The sequence below is a fragment of the Cylas formicarius genome, unplaced genomic scaffold, assembly GCF_029955315.1.
Source record: "Cylas formicarius isolate icCylForm1 unplaced genomic scaffold, icCylForm1.1 PGA_scaffold_7__23_contigs__length_41026272, whole genome shotgun sequence".
Classification (NCBI taxonomy): Eukaryota; Metazoa; Arthropoda; class Insecta; order Coleoptera; family Brentidae; genus Cylas; species Cylas formicarius.
Window position 1 is genome coordinate 37,527,443 of NW_026844352.1, and position 23,129 is coordinate 37,550,571.

The 23,129-nt window shown below is 35.4% G+C and overlaps 1 protein-coding gene across 5 annotated transcripts in view; it reads left to right on the forward strand.

The window, feature by feature from the left end:
- The window catches only part of LOC132704610 (alpha-actinin, sarcomeric), a 45,195-nt gene extending 31,920 nt beyond the window's left edge, over positions 1-13,275 (forward strand). The window contains exons 2-15 of one of the 5 annotated variants that reach the window (XM_060674721.1): positions 1,543-1,777; positions 5,457-5,638; positions 5,749-5,902; positions 5,989-6,095; positions 7,023-7,100; positions 7,300-7,392; positions 7,446-7,975; positions 8,035-8,314; positions 8,362-8,490; positions 8,762-8,846; positions 8,921-9,152; positions 11,007-11,185; positions 11,258-11,487; positions 12,279-13,275. In XM_060674721.1, coding sequence (XP_060530704.1) covers positions 1,543-1,777; positions 5,457-5,638; positions 5,749-5,902; positions 5,989-6,095; positions 7,023-7,100; positions 7,300-7,392; positions 7,446-7,975; positions 8,035-8,314; positions 8,362-8,490; positions 8,762-8,846; positions 8,921-9,152; positions 11,007-11,185; positions 11,258-11,487; positions 12,279-12,437 — 2,673 coding nt within the window. In that variant the 3' untranslated portion in view covers positions 12,438-13,275. Of the gene's footprint in view, positions 1-1,542; positions 1,778-5,456; positions 5,639-5,748; positions 5,903-5,988; positions 6,096-7,014; positions 7,101-7,299; positions 7,393-7,445; positions 7,976-8,034; positions 8,315-8,361; positions 8,491-8,761; positions 8,847-8,920; positions 9,153-10,854; positions 10,867-11,006; positions 11,186-11,257; positions 11,488-12,278 lie in introns of all 5 variants that reach the window. The other 4 variants (XM_060674717.1, XM_060674718.1, XM_060674720.1 and 1 more) reach the window with 4 other exon arrangements.
- Positions 13,276-23,129: the final 9,854 nt, after the last annotated feature.

Consider the following 23,129-nt stretch of genomic DNA (forward strand, 5'->3'; position numbering starts at 1 on the left):
AGTTACTAACAGTAAAACTCCATATTGTTTAATTAAAACCACCAAACTAAACGGCAAACGATTTACCTAGTGCCCAAACTGCTGATAAATCGCAAGATATTTACATCTCGCACGTATACAGGGTAGTAAATAAACCAAAAGCCATAATTTATTTTTATTATATCGGCTCTGTGGGTCACACAACGTTTTTGTTTCTGCAAAGAATGGGGTCAATCGAAAATTTCAGCGTCGTTCTGCAAGTGACGAGGCCCAGTCTTTTTAATTTAAACTTTTATATTTATATACGCCACTGGGGACTGGCATGTATTACGATATCGTCCAACCGAATCGTTAAAGATCTGGCCGGTTGCCCGATATTTTGCATGATTCGCGCGTTAGTCAGTTCCGTCGGCCAATAAACTGATTGCCCGTAATTATTATTCCAACCTATAAAAATCTTTCTGACAAATTTTGTCCGTGTTTACTTTTTTATATATAAATCTCGAATAATTATACATTACATACATATTAATTTAGGTACAATTTATATTTTTGACGTAATCCATTATTTAGTTGCTTTAACAGATATTTTTTAGTTGTATCTAATTTGAGAGGTGAACCACATCATAACACTAATGCCAAATGGAATGCATTTTATTTTCTGCTCATTACTTTTAAGCTCAAGATCTAAAATAAATAAATCAACTTTGTCTAGCTGATAAAGCAAAAAAACAAAAGAAAATTAAGCAGGCATTACGAGGTTAACTGATAACAGTCCCGAGGAGGTCTCTTACAACGGTGAAGCAGATGATCGAGACAAACAGTTCTTCACTACGTGGAAGAATTTGAATAAATGACTCGAGAAAGAAAATTAACTTTTATTTCCTTCGGAATTTACCATGTGCAAATCCTACGTTGACTTTATGGCATATACGCAGGGTCTTTGCCAGTGACGGAGCACTCTTTTTTAATTATAATAAAAACTTTAATATTCGTGCATCTAATGAGGATACTTCGGCACATATGAAATGCTTATTAGGCAATGGAACAATTTAAGTATGCCACATTTTGGTGTAAAGTGTAACATCAAAAAGGGATCCATAATTTTACAGTTTAAAAACAAAAAGAAACAAAACTGTCTTTGATATACTAGCTATATAGATTTTTTGGATTCTATAGCGGTTTGCGAGGTGTTATTTTTTTGTCACAGTTTGATGTTTAGATTTAGATTAATTTGACGATTTAATTTTAACTTTAATTAGTTCCAAAGCAATCAACAAACCAAAATTATTAATATTTATAATAAGAACGTTATTAATAATTACTTTTTAATCCTTGTTATTATTTAGTAGCAATTTTTCCCTTCACAAGCAATTTTTTTTGTAAGAGTAAAAAATAATAAAAATAAAAAAATAATTTTAACTATATAATAAAATTCCTGCTTCGAAAGCAGCGTCCTTGTCAAACAACTTTTGGTATAAAGTACCCACATCTGCCTGATTTTCTTCTAATTTATGAATTAATTGCCAATTATGAATTAATTTCCATTTTTATTATTTGCAGACGTTCACGGCATGGTGTAACAGTCATCTGCGGAAGGCCGGTACCGGGATCGAAAACATCGAAGAGGACTTCCGCAACGGTCTCAAACTCATGCTTCTGCTGGAAGTGATATCCGGCGAAACGCTACCGAAACCGGATCGCGGCAAAATGCGTTTCCACAAGATCGCCAACGTCAACAAGGCGCTCGATTTCATCGCCAGCAAGGGTGTCAAATTGGTGTCGATCGGTGCCGAAGGTAAATCGCGAAAAACGTATTAATCGTATGGACACTCAACTGCCATTTTCTAGATTTTCGAGTTATATATATAAATATATAATATATATATATATATATATATATATATATATATATATATATATATATATATATATATATATATATATATATATATATATATATATATATATATATATATATATATATATATATATATATATATATATATATATATATATATATAATGTGATGACACTATACTCCGGGATATCATCCGTTCGCTCGTTGAACTCCGACTGGAATCCTGCAAATCCTGCATCCGACTGGAATCCTGCAGACGTTTCGCCAAAATCTCACTTGGCATCTTCAATGCTCGCGCTCCGAAAACAGTGTTCGAAGTGTTTTCGGAGCGCGAGCATTGAAGATGCCAAGTGAGATTTTGGCGAAACGTCTGCAGGATTCCAGTCGGATGCAGGATTCCAGTCGGAGTTCAACGAGCGAACGGATGATATCCCGGAGTATAGTGTCATCATATATATATATATATATATATATATATATATATATATATATATATATATATATATATATATATATATATATATATATATATATATATATATATATATATATATATATATATATATATATATATATATATATATATATATATATATATATATATATATATATATATATATATATATATATATATATATATATATATATATATATATATATATATATATGTATATATATATAGTGTGTCCAAGATAAGGATGCACAGCATGGGGATCTCGGAAACTATAAGAGATACAGTGTCGGTTAAATTAGACAAAAGTTGCGCATTTTGATACCGAACAAGATCCCGTTTTACAAATTTGAAAATTCCAAGCCGTTCCGGAAATATCCGAGAAAAACCGAAATATTGCGATTTCGTTTTTATTATTTTTTAAAGCTATTTGAAAAGATATGAAAAAACGGAAAACACTTTTCCATTGGCACTTTTTAATCTCTCCAAATTGACGTTAACAAATTTTCATTACAGCGTTTCGATTCCATGGAACCACCATCAACTTTGATTTTTCTTATGGGACGGAAAAAAAGTACACACAGTATTAGGTTGTGCTTTTCATTGCGAATTCAACGATGTACGATACAATACGGTTACTTATGTTTTTATCCAGAAAAATGGCTTTTTAATACATTTCTAGTATTTTATTGTAGTAGGCCATGAGATCCGAACGATGAAAGGTAAAAGAAAATGGTTGACAAGTTCGAGTTAATGTGTTTATTTATTTACTAACTCTAACTGTTCATTTAACATAAGAACTAAATCCAACAAGTTAATGAAAAACAAATTCTATAACAAATGTTCGAATAAATGACCTCCATTTTCTAGGCATAAGTACGCCCGTCTCACGGTAGACTCCAAAACACGACTTAACATTTCAGGAGTAATTTTATTAAACGCTGCTCGTACTGATTGCCGTAATTGTTCCTCGTTGTCAAAACATTCTTTGAATACCTCATTTTTTATGTAGCCCCATAAGAAAAAGTCCAAGGGAGTTAAGTCCGGGGACCTTGGAGGCCAAGGTGTTTCACTGTAAGTCCCAATGTATTTTCCATCAAACCGTTCAGTTAAATATTGGCGAACTTCTCTGGAGTTATGGGCTGGGGCACCATCTTGTTGGAACCAGCAGCCTTGCACAGCGCCTAGCGGTAAATCATCTAAGGCATCTTCTAAATCGTGCCTCAAGATGTCAAGGTACCGCTCGGAAGTTAAGGAATTATTATAGAAAATAGGGCCTATAATCTTGCTACCAAAAATCCCACACCAAATATTAAACCCAAAGCGAACTTGATGTCTGGATAGTCTATTAACACGTGGATTTTGTTGCGACCAATAGTGTGTATTGCGCCTGTTATAAATACCGTTATTGGTCACCATACTTTCATCAGACCAAATCACTTTATATGGAAAATTAAAACTCTCATCACGCATCCTGGTATACCACTCACAAAAATGTCTACGTCGTTCGTCGTCACCCGGTTTTAATCCTTGACATATTCTGAATTTGTAAGGCTTAAATTCATTTTTCCTTAAAATAAACTGAGCTGTAGATTTAGCTACTCCATTCTGGTCTTCAATTTCTCTGGTAGAAGTTTGTGGATTTTCGATAACAGATTGTAGAACAATGTATTGGTTTTCTTCATTGGAAGGTTTTTGTCGGGATAATGCAGGCTTCTTAAATGATCCATATTCTTTCAGATTAAATAACAAACGCCGAAAAATACTCTTGTCAGGTTGTCTCCGCTCTGGGTATTTGTTAGAATACATACGCTCGGCTTCCACACAATTTCTTTGGCATCAGATGTAGCAAGACAGCATATCACATTTTTCTTCGTTTGTAAAATTACCTCCCTCCATTGTAGAACAAAATAAATTAGAAAAAGACAACAACAATAAAAATACAAAAACAATAACTAAAGGAATAAACTTATGATCGACTGATAACAAAGACAAATAACATTAATGTGTCATTGAAATTGACTGGATGTCATTTTGTCATGGCCTACTCCATTTAAATGCTGAAATGTATTAAAAATCCATTTTTCTGGATAAAAACATAAGTAACCGTATTGTATCGTACATCGTTGAATTCGCAATGAAAAGCACAACCTAATACTGTGTGTACTTTTTTTCCGTCCCATAAGAAAAATCAAAGTTGATCTTGGTTCCATGGAATCGAAACGCTGTAATGAAAATTTGTTAACGTCAATTTGGAGAGATTAAAAAGTGCCAATGGAAAAGTGTTTTCCGTTTTTTCATATCTTTTCAAATAGCTTTAAAAAATAATAAAAACGAAATCGCAATATTTCGGTTTTTCTCGGATATTTCCGGAACGGCTTGGAATTTTCAAATTTGTAAAACGGGATCTTGTTCGGTATCAAAATGCGCAACTTTTGTCTAATTTAACCGACACTGTATCTCTTATAGTTTCCGAGATCCCCATGCTGTGCATCCTTATCTTGGACACACTGTATATATATATATATATATATATATATATATATATATATATATATATATATATATATATATATATATATATATATATATATATATATATATATATATATATATATATATATATATATATATATATATATATATATATATATATATATATATATATATATATATATATATATATATATATATATATATATATAAAGGTATAAACATATCCTAAAATGTCTTGTTTTAAAGTCCCAATATCACACACCCATCTAACTTTTTTAAATAGATATTTTTTAGACTAACCTACTAAAACCAAAATTTGTGTCTCAGCCTTTTCTTTTATACTGCTGTATTTTTTTACAAAAAAATGAAAACCCGAATTTAAAAAGAGAACATGTTTTTATAAGAACTGTTCTACTTAAAATTGGCCCACGAATATGCTCTTAAATTTACTATCTGCTATATTCTATATGTGAAATTCCAATATGTGAAAAATAAAAGAATTATTATAAATAAAAAAAAAAAGAAAAGCATCTTTCCAAATGTTAATATAAGGTTCGAATGCAAAAATTTGACGCCGTTCAGTTTTATTTGATATCTGAAGAAAACTAATTTTTATTCTTTATTATATTACTTTTACAATTTTGCAACATTTTTAAATATTCTAAACAGAAATCGTCGATGGCAACTTGAAGATGACCCTCGGTATGATCTGGACTATCATTCTACGTTTCGCCATCCAAGACATCTCTGTAGAAGAAATGACCGCGAAAGAGGGTCTCTTGCTCTGGTGTCAACGTAAAACCGCTCCATACAAGAACGTCAACGTACAGAACTTCCATTTGTCATTCAAGGTAACGTGAAAATTCGAAAAAAATATTTTCTGCGTAATCATAACCTTCGAACTACTTTGACAGGTGGCTTGGGCAGGATTTTTAAAACATGTCGAATTATTTTATTGCAGGATGGTTTAGCATTCTGCGCCCTAATCCATAGACATCGTCCCGACCTCATAGACTACAGCAAACTGAGCAAAGACAATCCCCTGGAAAATCTGAACACAGCATTCGATGTAGCCGAGAAGTACCTCGACATTCCAAGGATGTTAGATCCTGACGGTAAGTTGTTATATTTTTACGCGGTCATATAACATTTTACCATTTTTTCGTCTATCTACATTTTGTCGGGTCGGACATTTTTACAGATTTAATCAATACGCCCAAGCCCGACGAGCGTGCTATCATGACTTACGTGTCATGTTACTACCATGCTTTCCAGGGGGCGCAACAGGTAGCATTTTATACGAAACGTGTCGAAATGAAATTAACCCGTCAAGTGTTTTTAATAACAACACATTCGCCCCAGTTTGTTTTCGTCGCTAATGACATTTATTACCACATCCCATTCAATCGAAGCTCAAAAATTTCCGAAATAATTGTTTTGTGAATCATATTTTTGAGTTTTGTTGCAGCTAAAGTTTGTTTTTGCGTTTTTGTTGTTTTTTATTTGGCACCACTTAACCACGATTGATTTTTACTTTGCTTAAGATTATTTATCGGGTATCTGTTGCCAAACTCTCTTTATCACTTATCTAAAGATGAAATGGACACGCGCACTTGCTCCATTTTCCCTAAACATTTAACGTGATCTGGGCATATTTTGAGAAAACACTGCCATGAAAATGCCATATCCAAACTGAAATTACTGAATTACCGAACTGTTAGGGGCCACGTTGGTTGTCGAATTCCGTTAGCTTTTATTGTTTGAAAGTGAGGTTTGAAATGACAGATCTTATTGGCTATTTGAAATGAGCGAGCATGCGTATCTTGCACGAACGGTTCTTCAACAGTTCTTGTATATCAGCAAGGGTAGTGTATCTGATAGCTATGTGGCCTTAGCACCAGCAGCTGTCTTACTAAATATTGAAGAAATGATTAATTTTCTACCTTTTTTCAAATTTGTCGTGGCAGATCTCTTTTTCTAAAATTTAAATTACAGTTTGTATTTATTTTTTATAAGAACGTAAATAGAATGTTTTAAAAGCTCAAATTCGTAAATAAAGATTAAAGTTAATTTGCTATGGTCAATCAGAACATTTCTTGTTATTGTAGATGCGATTGTCGGTAAACTTATCGTACTAATAAGTTTATCAGAAAATCTATCGTCGAAAAAGGAACTTTTGGATTTTCTTCGATGTGACATTTTAACTTGCTGTTGTGTTTGCATGCAGACTTACAGAACACGGCTATGCCAGACGAACGGGCTGTGATGACGTACGTCTCGTCTTACTACCACTGTTTCTCTGGCGCCCAAAAGGTGATTTTTATGCTCTTCCTTAACATATTAACGAACGCAGTATCTTAGTGATTAAGTGTGGATATTTTGTTTCTTTTGATTAGTTCTAAGGTCTCACTGAAGAGGCCACTAATGAAAGCGAGAGTTAGTTGTTTTTATATAAAATAAAAACAAAAAAAGGTTTGGTAATTTTTAACGTGCTTTACGCGCCCATCTATAGGCTGAGACGGCGGCGAACAGAATCTGCAAAGTTCTGAAGGTGAATCAGGAAAACGAACGCTTGATGGAAGAATATGAACGGCTGGCAAGTGACGTACGTATTGTTCGTTAAACGTTTATTGGATGTTAATTAAAGAAACTCTCCAGCTGTTGGAATGGATCAGAAGAACGATGCCTTGGTTAGCGTCGCGCCAAACCGACAATTCTCTCGCCGGCGTCTCTAAGAAACTGGAAGAGTACCGCACCTATAGGCGCAAACACAAGCCGCCACGCGTGGAGCAAAAAGCAAAACTCGAGACCAACTTCAACACCCTGCAAACGAAACTGAGGTTGTCGAACAGGCCCGCCTATATGCCGACCGAAGGCAAGATGGTGTCAGACATCGCTAACGCGTGGAAGGGCCTGGAAGGTGCTGAGAAGGCGTTTGAAGAATGGTTGCTTTCCGAGATGATGCGCCTGGAGCGTCTCGAACACTTAGCGAAGAAGTTCAAGAACAAGGCGGACGCGCACGAAGACTGGACCAGGGGCAAAGAGGAGATGCTGCAGAGTCAAGACTTCAGAAACTGCAGGTTGAACGAACTGAAAGCGCTGAAGAAGAAACACGAGGCGTTCGAGAGCGACCTTGCCGCCCACCAAGACAGAGTGGAACAAATCGCCGCCATTGCTCAAGAACTGAAGTGGGGGACAACCTAGTTTCCTTTTAGGTCATTTTCATCATGCACATAATACATTTCAGCACATTGGAGTACCACGACAGCGTGAGCGTAAACGCTCGCTGTCAGCGTATCTGCGATCAGTGGGACCGCTTGGGCGCGTTGACTCAGAGACGTCGCCAAGCCCTGGATGACGCCGAACGTATCATGGAGAAGATCGACATTCTCCACTTGGAGTTCGCGAAGCGCGCCGCTCCGTTCAATAACTGGTTGGACGGTACAAGAGAGGACCTGGTGGACATCTTCATCGTGCATACGGTGGAAGAGATCCAAGGCTTGATCGATGCCCATTCTCACTTCAAGGTAAACGGTAGCAAAATAACTTGGGAAGATATAATTGAGGATCGTAGGCGACCCTCGGCGAAGCCGACAAGGAATACCAGAGCATCGTGGGACTGGTCAGAGAAGTCGAGGCTATCGTTAAGCAGCACCAAATACCCGGCGGCCTTGAAAATCCCTACACCACACTTACCGCCCACGTAAGTTTTTCCGTCGATCCGTTAAGACGCAGTTTTGGCGCGAAAGCACTGTTTCAAATGGGGGAGGGAGAGGGGTCGTTGTCACAAATCATCATCGCCAGCACAAAATTTTAGAGTTAAAAGTTAAGAAACTAACGAAAAAAAAATGTTTCATTGCTGTCGTGGTGCCTAATAAGGAAGGATTTGTTGGTGATTTGGAGGTAAAATTGTCAGTGTTCACCTAGCCGGCGTAAAATGCCCGAATACCGAAAGTGTTCGTCATGTTTTGCAGGATTTGACTAGAAAATGGGGCGAGGTTAGGACTTTGGTGCCGCAGAGGGACGCGACCTTGCAAGCCGAACTGAGAAAGCAACAAAGTATCCTTTTGATTCTGACGGATTTGCGTCGTCTACGTGATTTTCGTATATTGTGTGTCCTTAACGTGCGCTAGATAACGAAATGTTGCGCAGACAGTTCGCGGAAAAGGCGAACGCCGTCGGGCCGTGGATCGAACGTCAACTGGATGCCGTCACAGCCATTGGAATGGGCCTGCACGGCACCCTCGAGGATCAGTTGCACAGGCTCAAGGAATATGAACAGGGCGTGTACGCCTACAAACCTCACATCGAAGAGTTGGAGAAGATTCATCAAGCCGTACAGGAGAGCATGATATTCGAGAATAGGTGAGCGGTTAATGGATTTTTAGTAAATAATACAATCCGAGCAGGCAAGAATTTGCAATCGCTCATCATTCAAACTATTTGTCATTGTCTACTTAAATGTTGCAATAGAGTTCTTCTTTTTTCTTCGTTTTTTTCAGTCGAAACATGCATAGCGGCCCTGGCCGATTTTTAATGCGTTGTATTGTATTGTATAAGGTTGTTCGGAAAGTCATTTCGTTTTTTCCCGTCAGAGGACTTAATTACGTTTTTTCGAAACCAACTTCACACTTAAGCCGCATAACCATTATACGTCTTGAGAGCTGATATTGCAAGGCTTGTGTGTGAAAAAGTCCTATTAATTCTACGCAGTAGTTTTTGGTTGGTGCCCTTTTAAATATGGAGAGCAATAAGCAGCATTTTCGTCATATTATACTTTTTTAACTTCAGAAAAGGTAAAAATGCTGTCCAAGCGAGAAAAAAATTGACGGATGTGTATGGAGAAGGCGTGTTAACAGTACGCCGGTGCCAGAACTGGTTTGCAAAATTTCGCGAAATTTGTGTCGTCGCGTTGACGTGTGTGATTCGCTCCTCAAACGTCAAGAAAATGATCCATTTTTGAAACGGATTATTACTGGGGACGAAAAATGGGTTGTATACAACAATGTTAAACGCAAGAGGTCATGGAGCCGAAAAGATGAACCGGCTCAAAGCTTGTCAAAAGCCAACATTCACCAAAAAAAGGTGATGCTCTCCGTTTGGTGGGATGTCAAAGGAATCGTTTTTTTGAACTTTTGCCGGACAATACAACGATTAATTCAAAAGTCTATTGCCATCAACTGGACAAATTGAATGATTCACTTAAAGAGAAGAGGCCCGAATTAATCAACAGGAAGGGTGTAGTGTTCCACCAGGATAATGCGAGACCTCACACAAGTTTGGTCACTCGCCAAAAACTTTTACAGCTTGAATGGGACGTACTGCAACATCAACCATATTCTCCAGATCTGGCGCCTTCCGACTACTATTTGTTCCGGTCCCTGTAAAATTTTTTGGATGGCAAAACCTTTACCTCAAATGAAGATGTCAAAAACCACCTGAACCAGTTTTTTGCCAGCAAGGACCAAAACTTTTATGAGAGGGGAATTATGTTACTGCCAGAAAGATGGCAAAAGGTGTTGAACCAGAATGGTCAATATATAATTTAATAAAATATTTATTCATTATACGAAAACTGTCTTTCACGTTCCCCAAAAAAAAAACGAAATGACTTTTCGAACAACCCAATACTTTTAGATCAATAAAGATACAGGTTCGGTTAAACGGGCTTAAAGTTCTGTATAGTTGCGCAGTGCCATGAAGTTACCAAAACTAAATTGACAGGAGTGGACTAAGAAATATTTCAGTAAAGCTTTCTGGTACATTTATTTCCAATTTTAGGAAAAAGTTCCAATATTGACCTCCTGATTGAAAGATCAAAATGACAAATTATTTTCTTTTCTTCTAACATTTTTACAATTTTGCATTACACAAGTCTATTGCATATTTTCTCTCTTCCGTAATATTTTTAGGTTTTTCATTGTAAATTGATTTAATCCGAATTACTCGCGCGCCTATTGACTTCTAACATTGTTGCGATGCCACTGATATTTCTTGTTGTTTGCTTATTCTTATTTTTTACTAACAAGTGATTTTTTTTTCCATCGCTTCCCCTGCCGTGACACAGTGAGGAAGAAAGGTAATTTTTTTTTCTTGCTAATATTTAAATAACGCCGCCAATAAGTAATGGGATTTCGATTGAACTTTTTTTGGTTTTTAATTCGACTTCCCACCCGAATAGAAATAAAATTCAATTTCAATTTTAACGACAACTCATAGGTACACTCAGTACACTATGGAAACACTGCGCGTGGGATGGGAACAGTTGCTCACTTCCATTAATCGTAACATCAACGAAGTGGAAAATCAAATCCTTACGCGCGACTCCAAGGGCATCACCCAGGAACAGCTCAACGAATTTAGATCTTCGTTCAATCATTTCGACAAAAACCGAACCGGTAAGTAACGGACGACGACATTCCATGCCGGTGGTGGGTTGGAATCGTTTTTTTTTTTTTTTTTTTTTCCAGGCCGTCTCACCCCCGAAGAGTTCAAGTCTTGTCTGGTATCACTCGGATATTCGATCGGCAAAGACAGACAGGGCGAGATAGATTTCCAGAGAATTTTGGCAGTAGTCGATCCCAACAATACGGGCTACGTGCACTTCGACGCGTTCCTGGACTTTATGACTCGCGAGAGTACCGACACCGATACCGCCGAGCAAGTGATCGACAGCTTCCGCATCTTAGCCGGAGATAAGGTAAGTTGTCGGAAATGGTTTTTCCCAAATAAATATGATTTGATTAGTTTCGGTTTTGACAGAAAGACGTTTATATTCTATATGTCCAAAAGGTACTGTAAAACATAGTGGTCTGAGCCATATTCAGTGGGTACATCATTGTGTAACATGTTTATCATTATTATTATTATATTTATTGTTTATATTATTATTATTATTATTACATTTCCAATAATTGAAAAAAAAATATATATATATCATTAAACTTAAAAAAAAATGAAAATATTTAGTTAGTAAAAAGTTTTGTAAGTTGCCTATCCATCTCCAATCGATATGAGTAGTTTAAGTTTTCTAGCGGTCAACAGGTGGCGCTCGCGTAATATTGATTCAGTTCTGATCGGTTGGTCTTAAAATTATTAGTAAAAGTGTTTAAAGTTTTCAATAATAAAATTAAATCTTCAGTGCGATTCCAAATTGCATCTAAAAATCTCACTTACAGGTATTTGTTTACAAAAATATTGGAAAATAATGCCAAAATTTCACAATAAAAACGAGATCTTAATTTAAGTACATTTAGCCTCATAATTTTGGTTCAAAATTAATAATTTAAATAATTGGACAATATTTCTTCCTTTGTAGCTAGGTCCTTAACTTTTGGACTTGGTTTGGGTTTCTTCCGTTTTTCTGTTCATAAAGATATAATTTGTGCGTTGGATACGCATATATTAATGTTTCCCACCATTTTCTTTATTGTCTTCGCCTCCACTTCAACATGGAAGCGGACATCGTCAGTTTAACTCGCTTTTTTTCAGCCATACATCCTACCAGATGAACTAAGACGCGAATTGCCACCGGACCAGGCCGAATATTGCATCCAACGTATGCCCCCTTATAAGGGGCCCGGATCTGTGCCCGGCGCATTGGATTATATGTCCTTCTCGACCGCCCTTTACGGAGAGTCCGACTTGTAGACACCGAAAGGTCAAAGACACCCGTTCTTATAACTGTGAGGTGATATTTTCTTAGCCATAATAGGGTTAAAGTTTACAAATCGAATCATATCTCATATTGCCTTTGTCATTTTTACCCAATCCCTTTAATTTCCGATCCGAGACAAAAGTTGTTATAACCTAATGGAGAAAAAATATTCACTGAATTCGACAACTCGCCTGCACGTGGCGGGTTGAATTATTTTGAAGCGTCCCATTGGCATTTCAAAATGCGTTGGCAAATTCTTCGTACCATGCACCGGTACATGAAAAGGACCATTTACGCCCTACTTAGAGTTATAATGCGAATTTGGTGTAGTGTGCTACATACCGGTACCTAGTGTGAAGGATCTTGTACAAAACCATCCTCCATTTTTTTGTATATTTGAAGTTTGCTTGATATTAATATAATTTTCAGTTTGTTGTATCTCCTTCCCAGCAGCATATAAGAGTTAATTTATTTATTTTAAGTTCGCTTTTCTTCCTACCCCGATTTGTACAGTTTTTTTTTTAGTTTATATGGTTTTGCTGCGAAGGCTCGTTATGTACAAAACGTTCTCCGCAGGATGTTGTAGTTTTTTTTTTTCCTGTATTTCGATATTGTGAGAGTAGGTCAAACATTTTCGCTGTAACTACGAAAACACACAAATCCCTATTTATTATTTTCTTTTTTTTTTAAATTGTGGTTTATTTTTGAAATCTTTATTTATAGCTTATTTTCGTGGCAGTTATTTTATTTTGTAGTGCCTATATGTTGAGAATTTATTTATATTATGTATTTAAGTGACAGCTATAAAATATACATATATTATGTAACTGAATGTTTGTTTTATTCATTTACTTATGTTTTAGGGCTTCCCTAGTGACCGTGTAGAAACTCTTGTGGAAACCCTTGTATAGCAAGTTTTATCAATATTGCACTTGGACCAAAATTGAATTATTACAATAAACGGGTATATTACTTAATCAACATAAATAAAAAATAAAAGTTATTAACGTTATTCCTATTAAAAAACGGTGTAAATATTTGCAACAACTAATTACGTTAATTATAATCTGGGATGCGAGCCTTTTCATGCCGATATTTTAACGTTTCACAAAATTTTGAACGGTATATATAACTGTCCAGCTGCCCTTCAGTCCATTGGTTTTAACATCTATGAAAGACTCTCCAATTTCTCCATTTAATTACACCAACTACGGCTATTTTTCTCCTTCAACTCGAACTTTGAGATTATGTAACATCTGCTGTCTTGATCCGTTTGCTAGCGATGATTTAAGACAAAATTAGAAGTGATTGATTACTAGTAAATAGTGTCATACTATTTTTCTACTATCTTTTTTTTATTATTTTAATATGATTATTTATAAAACGGTTTTTTCCTAAGTTGGTGTTTTATTATGTTGCTATTTTTGATTATATTTATGTTGTTTCATTTTTTTTGTAAATTGACTTAGCCGTTGAAATAAATAAATAAAAGAAATTGCAATTACTTTTTTTCTCCAACTTGAAACTTGCAAATCAATTCGTGTAACTAATTATTATGTATTTAACATTACACTAGACACTTCGATAATGGCGCGAATCTCTAACTAACCTTAAAACAAAAAACCTGCCATAGAACAATGTTTAGAAAAGTACACTACACCACACTAATATTTACAGACTCACCATTTTCAAAGAACTTGCAGAACATTGTGGTAAGTTTCAACGCGTTCCTTATCCAGATTCACCACAGGCCCTAAATCTAAATTAGAACTCACGAAACAAATATTTTGTGAAATTTAACTATTCCTATTGCAATCCTTTCTGTAATCTGTGAACAGATGGGTTAGTTTTTATATACTCCCTAGTTGAAAATACTAAATTATGAAGCAACGCGAGCTTTGTTGCCAAAATCGCGCCCCACTTCGGACGTTTCGGGTACTTTGGTCACGCAATAAATAAAACACTGATTAAAGTATGCAATTATCTAAAAAATAAAATATTATATGAAAATGAAAGATTTATAAATAGTTATATTACTTTTTATTAGGATAATATGTTTGCTTCTCAATTTTTTTTTCGAATTTTCCTCGGAATTTCGTTGTTCTGTGTCCCTCTTAAATGTCCTAAAAATATCATTAAATTTCCCAAAAGATTCTTCGTCCAAGCTGCGAGCAAAGCTATTCATTTCTTCCAAAATGACCTGTAACAAAAATCGAAAATTAAACGCGTAATAATTGTAGGCTTAATTCTTTCGAACCTGACGCCTATCTTGAAATGCAATAGTGTCTACGTGGAGATCGGGCTTCGTTTCCCGAATAAAATGGGTAACATCATATGCACTTATTTTTGCGACGATAGTCTAATGTTATGTATTTAACATTACACTAGACACTAAACACTTCGATAATGGTGCGAATCTCTAACTAACCTTAAAACAAAAAACCTGCCATAGAACAATGTTTAGAAAAGTACACTACACCACACTAATATTTACAGACTCACCATTTTCAAAGAACTTACAGAACATTGTGGTAAGTTTCAACGCGTTCCTTATTCAGATTCACCACAGGCCCTAAATCTAAATTAGAACTCACAAAACAAATATTTTGTGAAATATAACTATTCTTATTGCAATCCTTTCTGTAATCTGTGAACAGATGGGTTAGTTTTTATATACTCCCTAGTTGAAAATACTAAATTATGAAGCAACGCGAGCTTTGTTGCCAAAATCGCGCCCCACTTCGGACGTTTCGGGTACTTTGGTCACGCAATAAATAAAACACTGATTAAAGTATGCAATTATCTAAAAAATAAAATATTATATGAAAATGAAAGATTTATAAATAGTTATACTACTTTTTATTAGGATAATATGTTTGCTTCTCAATTTTTTTTTCGAATTTTCCTCGGAATTTCGTTGTTCTGTGTCCCTCTTAAATGTCCTAAAAATATCAACAAATTTCTCAAAAGATTCTTCGCCCAAGCTGCGAGCAAAGCTATTCATTTCTTCCAAAATGACCTGTAACAAAAATCGAAAATTAAACGTGTAGGCTTAATTCTTTCAAACTTGTCGCCTATCGTCAAATGCAATAGTGTCTACGTGGAGATCTGGCTTCGTTTCCCGAATAAAATGGGTAACATCATATGCACTTAGTTTTTCGACGATAGTCTAATGTTATGTATTTAACATTACACTAGACACTTCAATTCAATTCAATTATGCGTTTCACAAAAAAATGTTGGGCTCGACTGCTAGGATCATTCGCCCATTGCCGACTTCCGTCGAGGATTTTCGCTTCTGGTCAATGACCACCACGTACAAAGAAGAAGAATAACCAATAATTTGCTCAGCTAGCAAAAAACGATTCTGACCGATACCAAAAAAATCGGCTTCCCCCCGCTTCCACCGCGGACCAACCGGGCCCATCCGGCCTCCATACCGGCGTGAACAGGGAAAAACGACGGGGCCAACGACGATTATCACTTTAAAACATGCACTGAACACTAAAAACACTAAGTCCACACAGTGGAAACCGATATCAAACTTTTGAGGACGAATACAAGGGATTCTGTCGGGAGCGAACGGAGGTTAAACCGCCGCGTGCAATGCTCCACCACAGAATGCCACTAGACACTTCGATAATGGCACGAATCTCTAACTAACCTTAAAACAAAAAACTTGCCATAGAACAATGTTTAGAAAAGTACACTACACCACACTAGTATTTACAGACTCACCATTTTCAAAGAACTTGCAGAACATTGTGGTAAGTTTCAACGCGTTCCTTATCCAGATTCACCACAGGCCCTAAATCTAAATTAGAACTCACGAAACAAATATTTTGTGAAATATAACTATTCCTATTGCAATCCTTTCTGTAATCTGTGAACAGATGGGTTAGTTTTTATATACTCCCTAATTGAAAATACTAAATTATCAAGCAACGCGAGCTTTGTTGCCAAAATCGCGCCTCACTTCGGACGTTACCGGTATTTTGATCACGGGTTTGGGAGTGATCGCTAGATTTTTTTTTTAGAATGTAAATACTTACTCTTAACTCAGTCGTTTATTAAACGGTCGCCCTCTTTCTGACTAAAATAGCGTTTATCAAATTTGTTGTAAAACATACTATCGTGAATCGGTTCATATTAGAAAGCAAGGAATAATATGTATAAGCGTGATATTCTATATGAGTTTAGAACATTATTGGTTCGTTCAATTGTGCCACCGGTAGTATTTTCCAAAATAAAATGTTATTAGAAGCTTTGTGTTTATCCCAACCTAATTCCCGACGGGGCTGCGGTCAGCGGCACTCGCAGAAAGGACTCTTTCGCTATATAACCGGATTTGGGTTTTGTTAGCTGTACGTGACGTATCGTCGCTCTCTGCGGATTTAAGCAACAGTTAAGTTTTTATTGAAGTTACGTAAAAGGGTAAATGCGCCCGCCTAAAGGGTGACTTTCAAGCAGATTAGGGATTATTAGGAGCCGTAAAGGGATTTTAAGGACAACGGCATGAATGAGTGCAAGGATTAATGAGATAATGGATTCCGGGGAAGGATTTTTAACTTAATGTTCTTTCCATAAACCGAACTGGGTTAAAAGCTTCTTTGCGCTGAAATAGTTTGCGGTTTAGGAGTTTTATACGTCGTGGTCGAAAAATAAAAGATGGTGTTTGTAAATGTTAAAAGGTCTCGGGAAGCAGTTTTAAGGAAACGTACGCTCCATACACAGATACATTTTATGTCTAAATTATGCTATAAAAGCAATATCAAGGATCTCGGGCACTAGGACTTTGGAGCATTACAAGTTCTCAAAAAAAATTTTTAATTTTAGTCAATAGTTGGTGTAAACACGAGTATAAAACTCCAGTAATCGGTAATTGCGGCGATGCGATGTTGCCAGCTTGTTGGTACTTCTCTGTGGTCCCGGGATCATCTCGAGACTAAATGTAAATACCGCAACTGGAGAAGATCCATTTAGAATGCACCAATAAGACTTTGTGGCCTTCATTAACCAACACGGCCGCTGACAGACTAATAAGTCAATAAGTTTAGTTTCGGCATTTTTACGGTAGTATTTTCTCAAAATATTCCCAGATCCCATTAAACTTCAGACCGAAAGGAGTTAAGGTGTGGAGAGCGTTCTTAAAAAACACAGATAAATGCAGAGTTGTAGGTTGTATAAATCACAGCCCCCGATCGGCGCCCTTAACATCAATGTATAAGTAATTTTAAGTTTTTGTTCTTTAAATGCCAGTATTCACACAATAACTTAGCTATACTTTATTGTAATTTTATTCTAAAAATAACTATTAAATGCTTCAAATGTTTTTAAAAATGGTAAACTCACATCGAATATTCTAAAAGAATGATTTGATTTGATTGATACACACTCAAAATTTCTATGGTTTGTAGACATAATTGTGGTTTATGCTCCAACTACGGCTTACTTTAATTTAAAATAATAATAGTAATTAAAGTTAATTATAATAGCATTTTATGTAATCTTCTATTAACTGGCATTCAAGTTCACACTTTTACATTTTTTAAATTAATGCTTCTTCATTATTTCATTCATTTATCTTTTACTTATAGTTTTAATCGCAAACACAAATTTTCCAGCGTTGTTGTCCCAAAAATACAAAAAAAAGTTACAGACATCATCAACAAACACCGAAATTGAAAACAACAATAGCCCAACTTGACTCGGCGTTGCCAACTGTTCGAAGATATCGTTTTTTACGTATTTTTACATGAACTTATGAAGCAACTGTGAAAAAAATTAAAAAGGTCGATTGAACACGCGAATGCGCGAGATTAAAAATATCGTTTTTAACCTGTGACACGGCCGAATGTCAATAAGTTTGGATCCAAATGTGCTTTTAAGAAAGAAAATGGCGCAAAGTAGTATTGAAGTTTAGAGCCATGCGCGGGAGATTTATGCCTAGTGCCACTATATTATCTCATAGCTATATGCCAGACAGCAAAAACATATCGTTTTTAATTATTGGCCTCTAAAATAATCTTTTTTATAGCTCTTGGCACTTCTTCGCATCGAAATTTGTAATTAGCGAGGAGGTAATAATGCAATATAAATAATTGGCAAATATCTTTAAATATCTGCTGCTTTTAGAAAATGATGCATCTATTTTCAATTGGTTTTTATTTATTTACATATTTTTCAAATAACTTTGTTAACATTAAAGCTCTTACCGTGCTCTATGAAATCACAAAATCCACATTTTAGAATCTACAATTAAAAACGGGAAATGCGCTTTACAAACAACACAATATAATATTAAAAAACTAAAAGCCAAGTTGTTAATAATTTTTCAAGTGTTTTCACAGCGTCGTATTAGCGGCACATTCAGAAATATTATTTTTTCTTTAATATTACAGCATAAAGTAATATATTTTGTAACATAGTTTCAAAAAACTGAATTGACCTCTGTGCGTCAGTATAGAAGTTTAAAAGTGACGGTCGACCCTTACCCTCGATTGGTGCATAATCTGGTGCTTTAGATTAGAGAATAGACTAAATACTTCTACTTGTTTTGTAAATCTCTCATGATACGGACAAGCGGCCTCATTACTTTTAGATTCATGTGACTTTTTTTTTCACTATTGTCGCTTTCAGTATCACCCTCGATCGAGGTCTAGACATTTAAAAACGCATCAGACGAAGATTGCGTTGAATTGTTTTTTTCTTTCGTATATAAAACTTCTTCGGGACAGTCATTAGAGAAAATTGGATTGCCATTACACGATTATTAGTGCACACGAAAAATGCCACTTAAGAAACACGCCCCATTAAAAATGTATTTTGTCGTAAAGGAAATAATTTCGCTGGTTCTCGGTTCAGTTCAATTTTCTATGTAGAACCCTCTTTTTTTCTGTTACTTTTATAATGATAATTAACTCGCCTTTAGGCTTGTGTAGTCCAAAACTTGCAATTTCAATATTTATTCTAAAAGGAGGGGAAAATGTTATTACAAGGTAATAACGTATGCCCGAAACGTTTTTAATTACTACAAATTACTAAAATAATCTTTCAGATAACATGGATTTGGGGAAATCAGCTTATGGTTTTAAATATTTGTGACGTCTTTCAGTTCCCCTGGTGGCACGTTTAAACGCCGAACGTAATATTAAGAAGACTTAAATTGGTGGTCCCACAAAGATGTAACATTACAATTCTTGTCCTTTTTATGTTTCGTGGTTGAATCTGTCAGGGTGTCCAGGAAATATTTATGTTCTGATATTGTTGGTTTGTGAGTTTTGGTAATTTTTGTACATTTATTTAATAAAATACACCAGCTGAGTTGAAAATTCAGCACTTTTTCCTTTAGGGCGTTGCACAGCGTCCGTCCGGGCATGTTAGTTCGAGTTCCGGTAGATGTCGCACACGTTCACATTTCGCGCCTCCATTTAAATATAATATCTCATAAGATTACTAAATCACAGCATACATTAATATTCCAACGTGCCGAGCCAATCAGAACGCGGCGCCAAATTCAAACCGAATCGGAGGTGTTTAAAGTTGGCATCCGCATAGCCCTTTTTACTTTCTTGACAGATTGGAGAACGCATGTCGCATAAGTATGATCGCTTAGATTATTTGTTGTTAATCATTGACCAAATATACTTTGGTTGATGTGTTATTTCTATTTAAAGTTTATAAAATATTTGTATTTTGATATGTATATGACAAAAAAAGTTATTTACATCTTATATGATACAATTATTATTTATTAGTTAAAAACTATACAATTAATAAAACACTGATTAAAGTATGCAATTATCTAAAAAATAAAGTATTATATGAAAATGAAAGATTTATAAATATTACTCTTTATTAGGATAATATGTTTGCTTCTCAATTTTTTTTTCGAATTTTCCTCGGAATTTCGTTGTTCTGTGTCCCTCTTAAATGTCCTAAAAATATCAACAAATTTCTCAAAAGATTCTTCATCCAAGCTGCGGGCAAAGTTATTCATTTCTTCCAAAATGACCTGTAACAAAAATCGAAAATTAAACACGTAACAATTTTAAGCTTAATTCTTTCAAACCTGTCGCCTATCTTCAAATGCAATTGTGTCTACATGGAGATCGGGCTTCGTTTCCTGAATAAAATGGGTAACATCATATGCACTTAGTTTTTCGACGACGATAGTCTCCTGTTCAGCTTTTGATAATCTCTTGGTCCTTAGTTCATCAGTGTGTCCTACATGTTTTTCGACAAACTTTACCGTCACAAATCCTAAAAAAAACATAGTTAATCTGTAGATAACAATAATATTATAAGATTATTTACCCTCAGTTGAAATGTTAACTACAATTCTTATAAATATGAATACTACCTCCAGTTTCCACACTTCGTTTTTTCAATGAGCTGACAAACGCTTAAAATATATGAGACATTATATGCCTACTCACATATTAGTAAACAACCTTTGTAATTACTTCTTTTATACTCATAAAATATTTTTTCTTCGCCGTGTTGATATTTTTTTGTGTCTTGGGTCCTCCAAGATGAAAACTCTTCAAAATTCCTAAAATGCAAAGTTGATTCATTAATAGTTAAGCTATGAAAAGAATTTAAATGTTTAATTAAGTCTGTATGAAGTAAAAATGAAATAGTCCTGTCTGTGCATATTGGGCATAAGATATGATGCATTCTTTCAGATCCAGATCCCTCTTGGCCACAGTGTTTTGTCCGTATATGTCGGTTTTTGGTCGATGTACTTGAAAATTCCATCTCACAAAGTCAAGTTATTTCCAAAAAATTAAAAATTTCATTATTACAAGACATTATAACATAACCTACAAATATCAAATTAACGCAATAAACTTACATTTCAAGCTCCATTTTAAAGGCTAACGGCCTGAAATAAATATCAATAATTAATCACAAAAAATATAAGTCGCTTATTAATCTCGATTTCAACGGATTCTGTCTTCGCGGTAAAATAAAAACGAACCGTTTAAAATTGGCCGGCTGCTATACGATTAAACTCGATATCAAACGAAGCGCGCTTCGGATTGCATTGATGCTCCTGCCCTCTGATTGGCTCGGCACGTTGGAATATTAACGTAGCCTAAATCACATTCTAAACGTACGTTAGCGCATTTTACTCGAAATCGCGCGTTGGTATCGAGGTTAGGATTTTTGCCTGTTAGTGGTTTTGAGATTTGGTTAATGTAGTGCTTTTGTTTGCTTAGTGGGGATGTGTTGTGAGAAGTAAAGATCTCGTTTATTAAAAATCAAACCAATTTCCTTCTTTTCCATCTGTGAGGAACATTAATTTAAAAAAAAGTACCTCCTAAATGGGGCTAAAAATGTGATTTGCGGATTTTTGCGTCTACCCGTTTTATTTAGCGGTGAAGCCCATTAAAACGCCGTTTACTCGGCAAACCCGTTTTGCAAACAGGAACGAAGGACGCAAAAATAACAAAATTAATTTAAAAACTATACGCCGTGGGGTGCGCGAACTGCTTAAATATTCCGAATGTGAACGCTCCACGGAGCAACGCAAACACGCCAAAGTACGAAACGGTTACTACGTCCATGTTTGTTCGCATTTTTGTTTCTTTGTTGTATCAAATTAGATTTTATTGGCCGTTCTCAAAAACGGAAATTTTGCACGGAACCGTGGCAAAGCGTATTTGTTTACGACCGAACGGGCGCCCGGTATTTGCAGTTCCTCGTCAAAACTTCCGATATTTATTAAATATTCTCCCTACTTTATGTATACAGGCGAACGTAACCAGTGTACACCGATATTCCTTCAGCATTCGTTTTTCGTGAAATCTGTAATGAAGGAAACCGATCGTCTTGGAACTTTCGGAAGCATTTCAATTTTCCTTCTATATAGAAGGTCAGAAGGTTTTATTTGGTGAAACAAGTCGTTAGTTGTCTAAATTTAAACGTTAGGGTATTTCATAATGAGAGGTATGAGGTATGAGGAAGATGTACAGGGTGGGTCAAAAAGTAGATGTCGATACCAAGTTCCTTTTTTTAAAACGGAAAACCATTTTTGTAAACCCATTTTATCTGTGTACACATTTTACGCATTCTCATAGTATACCCTCAACCGTTTTATGTTGTAATTTGTTTAACGCAAAATATCCAGAAAGAACCGTTACACAGTGAGCAAAATTATTAGAAAATTTATAGAAACAGGGCACGTCAAATGAATTAGTTTATTAGGCGTTGAAAATGCCCACCATTCAGTTCTTGACATTATCCTAATCGGATTGAATACCCTTCCATTACTCACAATATTTTCATTAATTTGCCATATGTTTTCTGTTCTGAAAAGGAAAATGATGTTTGTCGAGACAAGCTGTTGTCCGATTATTACTAAAGGTAGAAAAACAACATTTACTGACCTTATGGCTGGTTTCGAATCATTTTCCATAGCATTAGACATGAGCACCGATTTGTCCGAATCAGCTCAAATGGCTATATTTATTCGAGGTGTTGATAAAGTTCACTGTTACTGAGAAATCTGGTAGTGAAAAGTATCAATTTTATTGGATCTCGAGGGCTTAACAGATGCATCAAGTTACTGTCCGAACAATTTTCGAAGAGATTTAGAAATTTCAAAAACATTTTGCTACCCCGACATAATGTACAAAAAACTCCAATACACTTGCAAATGAAGTTGATCGAGATTCTAC